General features: G+C 37.5%; 1 protein-coding gene across 1 annotated transcript; it reads left to right on the top strand.

Annotated features, from left to right (window-relative positions):
• Window positions 1,249–13,046, top strand: LOC109839475 (2-haloacrylate reductase-like). The gene is made up of 5 exons (XM_020407913.1): window positions 1,249–1,476; window positions 1,576–1,714; window positions 9,998–10,224; window positions 11,386–11,643; window positions 12,531–13,046. The coding sequence occupies exons 1-5, from the start codon at window positions 1,267–1,269 to the stop codon at window positions 12,852–12,854; spliced, it is 1,158 nt and encodes a 385-aa protein (XP_020263502.1). The 5' UTR covers window positions 1,249–1,266; the 3' UTR covers window positions 12,855–13,046.

Genomic DNA, 13,867 nt, shown 5'->3' with positions numbered 1-13,867 from the left:
ATAAACCCTAAAAAATCATAAATTTCTTCTTGAAATCAATAGCTAGAGTTCATCAAGGAGGTAATCAAGAGCAAGGGATCACTTTACACCTTTTTTATGGCCGATTTGAGCAGATTTTATTCCAAGTTTTTGATGAAACGACGGGAAGTGGAGGAGGGAAATGGAAAGGAGGAGGGAACGAGAAGATAGGCGGTGAGTGTAATGGGGATGATATTCCAACTTTTGTCACATAAAGAGAAAAGAGGAGAGAGAGAAAACGCTGAACTGGACAACCTATCAGAAACTGTAGCCCATTTTCGAGCTAAAAGAGAGGATTTGGGCTGTCCAAAAAGTTACTGTTTTCTTTGTTTTTTAGAAAGCTTTTCTTAAAAAAATTGAAACAAACCCAAGTTTTGGAATCCTATAATGGCCCAAAACATACTTTTTGCTCCAAAAAAGCTAGTTTCCTAAAATTTTGGCCCAAACAAACAACCCCTAAACTTCAAGTACAAGAGCGGAAAAATACAAAAGCCTATCGCATCTTGGATCAATGTGGCAAGCACAATTCCCCGCTCTCTAATAGAAAAATGCATGTATGAGAGTTTTGTGTGGTTAAAGGCAGGTTGAGGAAGGTTTGATGGACTTTACTTATTGTTGTTATGTGGTTCGTATGGCTTTTATAAAGAAACATAATTTTTAATGAGAGAATATCCAATCCACAAAGGATCGTCGATAAGATTTATTTTCAACACTCAGCTTTGAATCAAATTCAAGACCGTGTGAGTCATATTGGACCCCCCTCTCCTCCAACCAATCCAGATCGCCCACGGTGGGCCGCCGTCGATAATATTTGAGGGAGTTTTTATACATGGTCCACATGGCAAAATGGCTCGAAAATCAACTACTTTCTTTTGCTTCTTGAAATATTATCTAAGACATAATGATGCATGTCTTATTCCATGTATCAATATATTCTGCTATGTTCGTATTATCGTTATATTGTAACTATTTTGCTCCCGAGGTAAATTTTTACCAATTAAGAAAAAACTTTAAAATTAGCCAGTTTACCACAAATAAACCCTAATTAAATACCCTTAAACTAAGCCCAACCTTTTTAAGCCCATTGCCATTATCATGGACCAAACACATGCTTTCTCTAAATTTTCTTCATAAAAACTCCACCGACTCTTGACCTGAGGCCCGAAGTCCTCTTTTGAGATGCGCATCCTCAATTTACAAACCCCATTTCTTCGCCTCTTGACCTGAGGCCCGAAGTCCTCTTTTGAGATGCGCATCCTCAATTTACAAACCCCATTTCTTCGCACTAGTCAAATTCTAACTCGAAAGCTACATCTTCTAGCATCATCTAATCAATTACCCACTTGCTATAAAGCCCCCCAAATCCTCACTCCTCTCTCAAACTCAAGATCTCTCAAGGTCGCAGCATCAGCGGAAATGGTGAAGGCTATCAGAGTCCACGAGCTTGGTGGCCCTGAGGTAAAATTTTCAGAAATTTTTGGGTTCTATTGATATATGGGAAGATATTCTCAGCTGGGTCAATCGCAAATTTGCTGATTTTTTTTTATGAAATTCAAGGTTTTGAAGTGGGAGGATGTGGAGATAGGGGAGCCCAAAGAGGGAGAGATTAGAGTGAAGAACAAAGCTATTGGTGTTAATTTCATCGATGTTTATTTCAGGCAAGGAGTGTATCAAGCTGAGGTCCCCTTTACTCCTGGTAAAATTTTCTGTTTAATGGTGTTTGTTATGATCATGGACGTAGCTTCTCTTCATTATGATAGTTATTTTTGAAATGGATACATTGTTAGGGATTTTAAGGAGATTAATCTGTGAAATTAAACACTAAACAAATAACGACACCAATGAAAATACCACAAACAAAACAAGTAAACACCAAGATTTAACGTGGTTCGGCAAATCATGCCTACGTCCAAGGGACAATCCAGAGAGAAATATTTCACTATGAATCAAGAGTACAATTCCTCCAAGTTACACCTGAACTTGAGGATTAAATCATAAGAGAAATACAGTGTTATCTTTAGGGCATCAAAATCCTAAAATCCGTCTCACCGAAATTCTCCAATACCTGCGAAGAAACCAACATCATATCTTCGACGGCGTCGTCGTTCTGAAGACAACGGCTTTTGAGTCACTGCAATCGGATAACCGAGCTATCCAGAATCTGAATTTTTTTCCTCTCTTTCTCTCTCTCCTTTTTTCTCATGATACTGTAGCACACACTGTAGCCCAAAAAATACAGGTTTTTCATATATAGAATTCTCAAATCTTTTCATATTTCAAATAGATTATTCAAATCCACTTCTAGATAGAGTTTTAATTCATGTGAACCTTATGTGGGCCTTGTCTTGGGTTGGACCCACAACAATCTTCCCCTCCTGCCCATCGAGGGAGTATGCCAATCTGTAACTCCTCAATGGGAGTTCATGTCTACCGATCGCCGACACAACTCAGTCTTCTCTCTAGAAACGGTATTCGTTAAAAAATCTGCTGGATTTTTATGTGTGAATCTTTTGTAGCTTCAGTCCTCTTTCTCAACGGCTTCTCTAAGCCAATGATATCTCACATCAATGTGTTTCGTTCTGGAGTGGAATGTGAATTTTTTGCTCAAATCAAGAGCACTTTGACTATCAATGAAGATTTGATAATTGTCCTATTACAAGCCTAATTCCTGTAGAAATCTTCTCAACCAAATCATCTCCTTATCGGCTTCTACAACTGTAATATATTCCGCATCTGTTATAGATAAAGCAACATATTTTTACAACCTGGACTGACAAGATACTGCTCCTTTGTAAAATTGAACAACCAACCTGAAGTAGACTTCCTGTAATCGAGATTGTCTGTCATATCCACATCTGTAAAATCATATAATACTGCATTCGATCTCCAAAACTCAAACACAATCTGAAACTACCTTTTAAATATTTTAAGATCCACTTTACACATTCCTAATGAACTTGCCCTAAATTAGAAAAACATCTGCTCACAACGTCAACTGCATGAGTTATATCTGACCGAGTGCAAATCATGACATACATCAAACTCTTTATAGCTGAAGAGTAAGGAATATTCTCCATCTCACTCTGTTCCTCATCTGTAGTCAAGCAAAACTTTTTGCTAAGCTTCAAATGACCTGCAAGAGAAGTATTGACTGATTTGACATCTTTTATGTTAAATTTATCAAGTAGCCAGTCAACATATTTCTCCTGTGATAACCATAACTTCCTGATTTTTCTGTCACGAGCAACATCCATACCAAAAATTCGTTATGCCGAGCCCAAATCCTTCATGTCAAAAGATTTAAATAACTCATTCTTCTGTCCATCGATTATCTGATTATCCTGACCAACAATCAACATGTCGTCCACATAGAGCAAATATACACACGAATTTGCAACTGTCCTCTTGTAGTCATGACTCAACATGAAAGAATCAAATTTCTTATACCACTTCTTGGGTGTCTGCTTCAAACCACAGAGGCTCTTCTTTAACCTGCAAACCATGTGTTCTTTTTTCCTTCACTTCAAAACCCTCCGGCTGCTCCATGTAGATCTCCTCCAAATCACCATGAAGGAATATAGTCTTCACATCAAGCTGCTAAATCTCAAGGTCTAAACTAGCTGTTAACTCCAAGATAACTTTAATGGACGTCATCTTCACAACTGGTGAAATTTTTTTATCAAAATCAATGTCCTTTTTCTGACCAAAGCCTTTCATCACTAATCTGGCTTTGTATTTCTGAATCTCTTTGTAGTCATCCTTCTTTAACTTAAACACCCACTTGTTCTTCAAAGCTTTTCTGTCCTTCGGCAAATCCACCAACTCATAAGTATCATTCTTCTCAAGTGACTTCATCTCTTCCTTCATAGCCTAGAACCATCTGTCTTTGTCTTTATGAGTATGTGCCTCCTGAAAGCTTTCTGGCTCCCCCTCTTCTGTCAGCAAAGAATACTCCGAAAGAGGATATCTTGTGGATGATCGATGCTCTCTAGCTGTTGGTGATGGTCTCTCTGCTGAGGAGCCTCCTGCTCGTGATCCTGATCACCATCTTTCTGCTCTGGTATCTGATCGTCATCATCAACATCATCATCATGCACCTGCTCTATATATGTAGGATGTAAATGTACTGAAGACGAAACGGGTATCAAATCTGGAATCTCACTAGCAACACTCTCTGATTGCTCTGCTCTCCCGAGATCTGTAATAGTCTGATCCTCCTAAAAAATCACATCTGCTCATCTGATAATTCCTCTTTTCTGAATCCCATAATTTGTAACTGAACTCATCTTCTCCATAACCAAGGAAGATGCAATGAACTGTTCCATCATCAAGCTTCTGTCTCTTCTCCTTCGGAATGTGTGTAAACATCTTACAACCAAACACCTTCAGATGAGAATAGGAAACATTTTTTCGGACCCAACTCTCTATGGAATATCAAAACTCAAAGGAACTGAAGGAGACCTATAGATTATGTAGCATGCAGTGCGAACAGCTTCAGCCCAAAAGCTCTTAGGTAACTTCGCCATCTTCAACATGCATCTGATTTTCTCCACAATGGTCCTGTTATACCTCTCTACAACTCCATTATGCTGCGGTGTGCCGGACTCTATCCTCTGATGCCGAATACCATGCTTGGAGCAATAATCTCTAAACTTAATGAAAGTGTACTCTCCTCCATTATCGGTGCGCAAACGCTTCAACTTCTTTCCTGTCTGCCTCTCCACCACGACATAAAACTGCTGAAAGACTGAAAATACATGGTCCTTTGTTCTCAATAAGAAGACACACATCTTTCGTGATGCATTATCAATAAATGTGACAAAATACTTATTGTCACTCAAGGACTCTACCTCAATAGGATCACAAACATCAGAATAAATTAAATCTAGGATATTATCTTTTCTTTTAGAGTGCTTACTAAAAGAAACTCTATGTTGTTTGCCAAACAAACAATAATCACAAGAGGTGAGTGATGAACCTTTGGCAAAAAAAATGAGACTTATTTGCTAATATCTACAACCCCTTCTCGCTCATGTGTCCTAGTCTCCTATGCCACAAACTGAGAATGTCACCATCTTGAGCCACACTCAAAGAATCATATGAAGTCTTTACTTAAGTATTATATAAATTGTAACATATACTTCCTCTAGCCACCACAAAAGAGCCTTTGGTGGTTTTATATTTTTTTCCACCAAATTGAATTTCATATCTCATTCGGTCCAAAGTAAGACTCGAAATCAAGTTGAGCCACAAATTGAGAACATGCCACACATTTTTTAAGATCAATGTGCATCCGGTATTTATATGCAAGTGTATATCACTAAGTCCCACAATCTTTGAGTAGCTGGTATTGCCTATCTTCACATTGCTAAAGTCATATACGACGTGAAAAGGTCTCGATTGGAGGTAGCATGACATGTAGCTCATGTATCTACTATCCACTCGGAATTTTGACTTGTAACATGCATACAATCTTCTTCCCTCCAAATAGAATAACATCGATCTCAGACAAAGTAGCTGTAGTATCACTGTCAGCTTCCTTCTTCTCATCTTTCTTTTCATCTTTGTTCCCAGCTTGTTCTTTCTCAATGCTTGATATGATATGGCTTCGCACAATAAAAGAAACTTCTCTTTTTAGACTTAAATCTGCCCTTGGATGCGCCACGACCTTTGGACTGGTCCCTGTACCTGCTCCTGCCCTTGTTCTCCGCGACAAGTGCCTGTGAGTTATCTGTGCTGGTAGACTTCCTTCGAGTCTCCTCATTGAATAAACTACTAGTAATCATGCTCATCGATAACACACCATCTGAAGCTACGTTGTTAACTATCACAACCAGTGTCTTCCAACTGTCTGGCAAATAACCCAATAGCAATAAAGCATGTACCTCATCATCGATAGTCATCTTCATGGTAGCTAACTGATTAATTAAATTCTTGAACTCATTCAACTGTCCTGCTATGTTGCTTCCTTCTTTAAATTTCAAGTTCACTAACCGCCTCATAATAAACGCCTTGTTTCCCGCGGTCTTCTGCTCGTAGAGATCCTCAAGCTTCTTCCAAAGAGACTTCGTATTAGTCTCACCCGATACATGATAAAACACACTAACGTCGATCCACATCCGATTATAACCGGTCGCCTTTCAGTGTTGTTTCTCCCATCCTTTATCAGTCATCTTTTCTGGCCTGGCTTTATCTTCCTCAATAGTATCATATAAATCTTTACAATACATAATATCTTACATTTTGGACTTCTATACTTGCCAATTGGAACTATCCAATTTCATTATTGTGCCATAACTCTCAATCCTTTTCATCCCAAAGCACGCCTTGAACCAGAACTCTGATACCACTTGTTAGGAGTTTTAAGGAGATTAATCTGCAGGATTAAATACTAAACAAATAACGACACCAATGAAAATACCATAAGCAAACAAACACCAAGATTTAACGTGGTTCGGCAAATCGTGCCTACATCCACGGGGCAATCCAGAGAGAAATATTTTACTATGAATCAAGAGTACAATTCCTCCAAGTTACACCTTAACTTGAGGATTAAATCACAAGAGAAAAATACAGTGTTACCTTTAGGGCACCAAAATCCTAAAACCCGTCTCACCAAAATTTTCTAACACCCGTGGAGAAACTAGTACCGTACAATCGACGGCGTCGTCGTTTTGAAGACAATGACTTTTGAATTACTGCAATCGGACAACCGAACTATCCGAAATCTGAACTTTTTTCTCTCTTTTTTTCTCATGGTACTGTAGCTGATACTGTAGCACCAAAAATACTGGTTTCTCATATATAGAATTCTCCAAACCTATTCGTATTTCAAATAGATCGTCCAAATCAACTTCTAGATAGAGTTTTAATTTATGTGAACCTCATGTGGGCCTTATCTTGGGCTGGACCCATAACATACATACCCATCTGATTTGTTCCATCGAAGAGCTTGGTTCATTGCTTGTATTTTTTATCTATTCGGCTAGATCATAGAAAGGGAAAATTTGACAAAACCCCTCATGAACTTTGGGGTGTATAGCAAATTCCCCACCCAAACACTGTAATTTACAGAGCACTCTCCTGAACTAGTTTCACTTAACTACCATGACTGACGTTTAGTTTAAGCTGTCATGTGTTTCACTTTTTTCTTCCGTAAAATTTGCCCTTGTAGAAAATTAACTCCGGGTTCGAGTTTCCACTACGACTACCTAATAGGTAACCATCTTACTATTCCAGGCAAAGCCGCACAAGTTGGTGTAGGAGACGAAGGTGCAGATAATAGTATTATAGGCAGCTTCATTCAAGCTCAAACAAGTGTGAACATGTCTAAGTTAAAAAAAAATAACAACCAGGCGATAATGTTGGTATAGGAGATGAAGGTGCGGATATGGACAGCTTCGTTGCAAGCTCAAACAAGTGCAAACATTTCTCGAAGTTGAAAAACAACAACCAGGCGACAATGTTATATAGAAAGCTCAGACCTATGATATGATAGATTAAATCACGGTGAAAGACAATACTTAAGGAGAGATAGATGGCATGATGAAGTAGAGAATATTTGGTTGGCTTGCTGTGGATCCTTTTTTTTATTGCCTTTGTTATCTTTTCCAATTTAATTTTGTAGTCTGTGTGGGGCCTCGTAATATTTCTCTTTTGTCTTGTCAACTTGAGAAATGTTTGAACATTAACAGAAAATTTTAGAAGGGAGCATCTCCACTCTTCCTCATTTTTCTTCTCCTTCAATTGTGCGGATATGATGTAGGTAGCTCCCTTAATTGTGTGGATATCATATGTTTGGAGCTCCCCCTTCAAATTTTTTATAAAAAAATTTCATGCACATATTCTATATATATTTTATAATTTTAAATTGAAGTTGAAATGCATTAAGCTTATGCTTCTTAGCTGCAGAGCAAACATTTCAATGTATTCTTTTTTCAGAGATTGATAAAGATAGCTTTTATGTTTGGAACTCATTTTCATAATGTGATGCTGAGTCGCTGACACTTGATTTGCTATTTAACTATTTAAGATAAGAATGTTTCGATTAGTGACCTTTGATGCTTACTGTTGGGTTGCAAAGGCCTAGTAAGGGAGATGAACTAGTTGGGTCCATTTGACTTAGAATGATTAACTCTATCTGAGTCATGAGTCCATATGTACTTAACAATATATCCATCTAACTCTTTTTCCAATGAAAGGCTAAATCTATCTCATGCTTTTTTACCCCTCAACATACTTAACCAAATGAATGCAAGGCACTCCTAATAAGCCTCAGTGTAATGGCTAGAGGATATATCATCTTAACTTAACAATTCACAAACAAACAGAGAAAAGCCAGAGATAAATGTGAAAACATGTGCACCTATAGGAGCCCTAACCAGTGTGGGACCAACTTACACACCCGACATATGTAACTTCATGTGCACTCCACGTCAAGTCCTACTTCATGCAAACAAAGTCTCCAAGTAAAAAGAAAAATATCCAAAGTCCCATTGAACCATGACCTTTGGCACCAATTTGTGAGGTTGAAACCCATTGACAGATAGACTAGACTAATCTACTTGGACTCAATTGAGCCAAAAGGATTGACACTATTTGAGTAATGTGTCTAAGTATACTTAACTGTATAATGTAAGACTAAATACCATCTCATGCTCTTTTTGCTAACCAAACCCACACAGCGAATGAATACGAGAGTCGAGATACTCCTAATACTTATAGTGAAAGATACTTATCAATTACTTGTACATGCTCTTCTACATATTTACATGCTCATAGATGTCAAGCTACCCAGTAACATTTCTAATTAGTTAAATGGCATGTTTTTTATAAGCAGGAACTTTTTATCATTTACCATATATTATTTGAGATAATTTCCAAAACTGTCTTTTGCGCATTCATTTAGCTTGTATTTTACATTGCCAATGTAAACTATGTAACGAGAAGTATGTATACCTTCTGGAGACTGGTTGGCTGATTGCATGAATAGTTTGAATTTGGATGTAACCTCACTCTCCTACATAATTGCAGATAGGCTTCTGAATAACAAAATTTCACTTCAAGGAGTCTTAAAGACGCTACAACAAAATCTTATGTGCCTTTTTGTATCAAAAAGTTGCTTTTTCCCTCTTTTTTTCTTGAAAGAAGTTACTTGATCATGCAATACTTGAATATATTATTCTGTCAAAATTATGACTCAAATTAATTTTTCCTACTATGATGTATGGGGACCAGTGCCATGAGATGTTACCTTCAATACATGTTTACCAGATATGTATCATTTGGGCACTATTGTTTCTCTTTTTTATTTAGAAAAAGGAAGAAGTAGATGTCCTGATCTTCTTGATTTTCTTAAGAGTAAGCATCCATATTGATGGATATATTTGGTACACATTCATTCCCATAAGCATGGGCCCACAGTAATCTGTCCTTCCTGTTTATTGAAATCTGACTAGTTGCTAAGAACTAAACCGTGACAACTAAAAAAATATAAAGGGGTTCTTGGATATATATCCCTTGAAGCATGCATATTTGCAAACTATCCCCAAAATCTAAAAAAATTGCAAAAACTATCTCCCAAATTATCATCTTTAGAGAGAAAAAAGAAATCCCCTAATCAACAAATCATCAGCTTTTTAGATATGGATAATAAATAAAAAAACTATTTTGTTGATATTTTTACGTTGCAGTTACAAATTAACCTATCAAAGTTGATGCTTTGTTGATTTTGGGCGTATTTGGTTTTTCCAAAGTCAATGATTTGGGAGGTAGCTTTGCAAATGCTGAGATTTGGAGAGTGGGTTTGCAAATATGCATGATTTAATGGGTGTATATTTGTATACGAAATATAAGATTGGCATCTTCTATTTTCAATTACCATTTTTTTAAAGTTAGATTGAAGTAAGTCTTGGTTCACTAGTATGTATTCCGCTTTCCTACGCTTTCCTTCACACAATGATCAAAGTCTTCAATCCAGGTATGGAAGCAGTTGGAGTTGTGACCTCTGTGGGCCCCGGTTTGACTGGCAGGGAGGTAGGAGATGTAGTCGCTTATGCGGGCAGACCGATGGGTTCCTACTCAGAGGAACAAATTCTTCCAGCTAGTGTTGTGGTGCTTGTTCCACCTTCAGTTGATTACAAGACTGCTGCATCAATCATGCTTAAGGGCATGACCGCTCATTATCTAGTACGCCGTTGCTTCAAGGTATATAGGCTTCCTAACTTTAGAGGTTGTTTATTTCCATGGAAATCTCAAGATTCCATGAAAAACTTGGGTCACAATTATGTATTTCATCTGACACAACCCTCTTCCGCATTTTGTTGAGAAAGTGTGTTGGCTATGGTGGTTGGGGTTTGCCGCCACCACTGTTTTAAAAAACCTCCACCTAGTCCGTTTAGACGTACGCCTAGGCCTAGGCGGTACCTAGGCCGCCTAACTAGCGCCTAGCGCCTAGGCGGTATTTAGGCTGCCCACCTAAATTTTACGAGTGTTTAAAGAAGCATTATCTGCTTACGTGGATTGCACCCTATAGGACTTCATTGTGATTTTGTGTGTCGTCGCCTACACGTCCTCCAAACTCCATTAACCTATAAGTTAACAGTAATTTAAGTTTATTGTTAACTTAAACTTAACAATAACTTATAAGTTAACAGTAATTTGAGTTGAGAATGAGTTAACTTAAACTTAACAATAACTTATAAGTTAACAGTAATTTGAGTTGAGAATGAGTTTTTCACTGTTGAGATGAACTTATAATTTGAGTTGAGAAGTATAAACATACAAAGAGCTATTATAATTGGTAAACCAAGCAATTTAGTTAACAGTGTTGATATTTCAGTATTTATGCATCTTTGATTGGGTATATATATATTTATCTTCAAGTATCACAATTAAAAAAATAAAATAGAAAAAAAACTCCCAGAAACCGTTTAGGCGCCTGCCTAGGCGACTAAGCGTTGGGTGCCAAGTCTAACGCCTAGAAGCGCCCAGCGTTTAATGTAACATTGGCCGCCACATCAGCAAAATCCACGTTCCATATTGCTGTCACATCAGCAAAATGCACGTTCCATATCTCCTTTTTATGAGATTTTGGGCACAAGTGTAGTGAGACCCACATTCACCTTTACATCCAACTTCCTGTTCAACCAAACCCAAAAAAATAAAAAATAAATAAAAAAGGAAAATTTTAGGTAATTTGGGATTTTGAAGGAAATTCATTTGGTTCCATTTCCAAAACTTATTTTAACATTCAAGCAGCCCCTTGAACTTCAGTCAAATCAAGACCTTGATTTGATTATCATACACACAGTCCTTCCCTTGAGTTATTCTCGACATAGTATTGATTTAAAGCTACTTTGGTTGCAGGTTGAACCTGGGCACACCATTCTAGTTCATGCTGCTGCAGGTGGTGTCGGATCGTTGCTTTGCCAGTGGGCAAATTCTCTTGGAGCCACTGTCATCGGAACTGTATCAACTGAAGAGAAAGCAGCTCAAGCAAGGGAAGATGGATGTCAACATGTCATTATCTACTCTAAGGAAGACTTTGTCACCAGGGTTAACGAGATAACCTCAGGAAAAGGAGTCAATGTCGTCTATGATTCTGTTGGAAAAGATACCTACCAGGTAAGCATACAACATCTGGCGTTGAAATAATTTTAATGTCATTTGTGTAATTCCTTATTCATAATTAGCATTTTACAAAGTACGATTGTGTAGATATGTTCATAGTACGTCTTGGCATATCCATGAATAGCAAAAATTTTACAGAAGCTTATATGCAAATAAATTAGACATATTTATATGTGAAGGTTATTCAAATAGTTGGTGTATTTATGGATAGGAGTGGAACTTGATCAAATCTTATGAAATAGTTTGGTCACTATTCATCTAGCTAGTTGCTCAAATTCTATTTGGTAGGCCATTAAAAGGAATCAAGTAATTTTCAGTATTAAAGTGTTAAACAAATCTAGTATGGATGTTTACACATTCATTCGATTGCTAATCAAATATTTTTTAAAGTTTTATCCTGTATTATTTTTGCTGTTAGACACATCATGTTATGTTTTGATCCACCTTACAGTTTGTTTTTCCTTTTCTTTTTGCTACCTCGCCATGTTATGTTTTGATCCACCTTACAATTTATTAATTTAGATTGTATACTAGTTTTGAGAGAATTAAGGGTCCAACATTGATTTTTAAACCAAATATCCAATATCCCAAATTACATGAATGCTTTGAATTATTAATTTAAATTCTGTACTTTTTAGTATAGCTATTTTGAAAGTACAAGCTTACTACTATTTGTTGGTTAATTTGTATGAAAGATGAAGGCAAAGTACCAAGTCTTTTTCCTGTCTATGATGCAAATTAAAGTCAAGACACTGCTTGAAAATAGAAGTAACCTCTAAGAAATCAATAACGTAGTTAAGCCACTGGACAAGAGAGCATTATCTCATTAGACACTTCAACATAAAGAAATTAACAGTTTCACTATGATTTATACAATGCAGGGATCAATATCCTGTTTGGCTCTAAGAGGATACATGGTGTGCTTCGGGCAATCATCAGGGAAACCCGATCCTATTTCTTTAGCTGATCTCGCTCCAAAATCCCTCTTCTTGACTCGCCCTTCTATGATGCATTACACTTCAAGTCGTGACGAGCTTCTAGAAGCTGCAGGTGAGGTCTTTGCTAATGTTGCATCTGGAGTTCTTCGTGTTCGTGTCAACCACACTTACCCCCTGTCTGAAGCGGCGAGAGTTCATGCTGATCTTGAAGCAAGAAAGACCTCTGGTTCTATCGTGTTGATCCCTGACAACGATCTGAGAGTCTGAGAACTTAAAACTGTGTAGTTTGTGACATGCAGTGAATAATAAGAGGTCATCATGCCCGCTTGTGTTATGATACGTACGTAGTTTAAAGTCTGTGTCTTTGTGTTATAAGATCTTAACATGGACTTTTGGCTGATTAATTCTCCAATGTGGACTGCATTTATAGAGAAGTTCAGTTGTTTTCTGGGTTAACTACATCTACGTTACCCTGAGATGCGATGTGATTACGCGATTAATTATAGTATGTTTATAGTTACCTGTGTGATTCTGTCAGTCTGTTTTCCTCCCTTTTCATTCCCGTGTAGATGCAATTAGTAGTCTTAAGGTTACTCGTGCATGCAATTAGTAGTCTTAAGGTTACTCGTGCAAACACACAAATTCTAAGGTTATCATTCAATTACATCGTTAATTTAGGGTACTTGGATGTAATTAACCTTATTTTTTATTTGTTCGTGCAACTAAGTTGGGAAGACAAAAGCATTGCTTCAAAAAGCCCGATGGGGGGTCAGAACAAGCTAAGCGTCCATTGGGACTGGGGGTTATTGGTTGGTGTAATATGGGGTAATTGGGATAAATTTTGGGATAATGCTTTTTGGTGTTATTGATTGGAATAATGGGATTGAGACAATAACTTTTGGTGTTATTGATTGGAATAATGGGATTGAGACAATATGATGTGAAACGACGTGTGTGTATTCAGGAGATCAACAATTTAATTGAAGTTTCGTAACGTTTCACCAACTAATTCACGATCGTGTAGGAAAAATCAATTCAAGACTCCTTAATATTGAGTTAAATTGCACGTATAGTTCCAGATGAAACTTATTGAAATCAAACGCAATTCAAGTTACGATGGTAAGAGCATCTCCAAGGGGCCGGAAAAAACCGGCCCCTTAGTTAAATTTAGGGGTTTTTAAGGGAGATGAGCTCCAAGGGGCCGGAAAATCCCCCCTTCACCCCCATATCCCTTAACATCCTCCCCAAATTAAGGGGAAGGTTAAAGTCCCTTAACCTTC

The sequence above is a fragment of the Asparagus officinalis genome, chromosome 4 (genome assembly GCF_001876935.1).
Source record: "Asparagus officinalis chromosome 4, Aspof.V1, whole genome shotgun sequence".
In the NCBI taxonomy this organism is placed as follows: domain Eukaryota; kingdom Viridiplantae; phylum Streptophyta; class Magnoliopsida; order Asparagales; family Asparagaceae; genus Asparagus; species Asparagus officinalis.
Note: the sequence above shows the minus strand (reverse complement) of the source record. Positions and strands in the feature narration are given on the sequence as shown.

Excerpts from the sequence above, each read along its gene's own strand:
- LOC109839475 (XM_020407913.1), top strand. The coding sequence starts at position 1,267 with ATGCGCATCCTCAATTTACAAACCCCATTTCTTCGCACTAGTCAAATT. Across the intron at positions 10,225-11,385 it reads TAGTACGCCGTTGCTTCAAG|GTTGAACCTGGGCACACCAT; the intron begins GTATATAGGCTT and ends CTTTGGTTGCAG. Across the intron at positions 11,644-12,530 it reads TTGGAAAAGATACCTACCAG|GGATCAATATCCTGTTTGGC; the intron begins GTAAGCATACAA and ends TATACAATGCAG.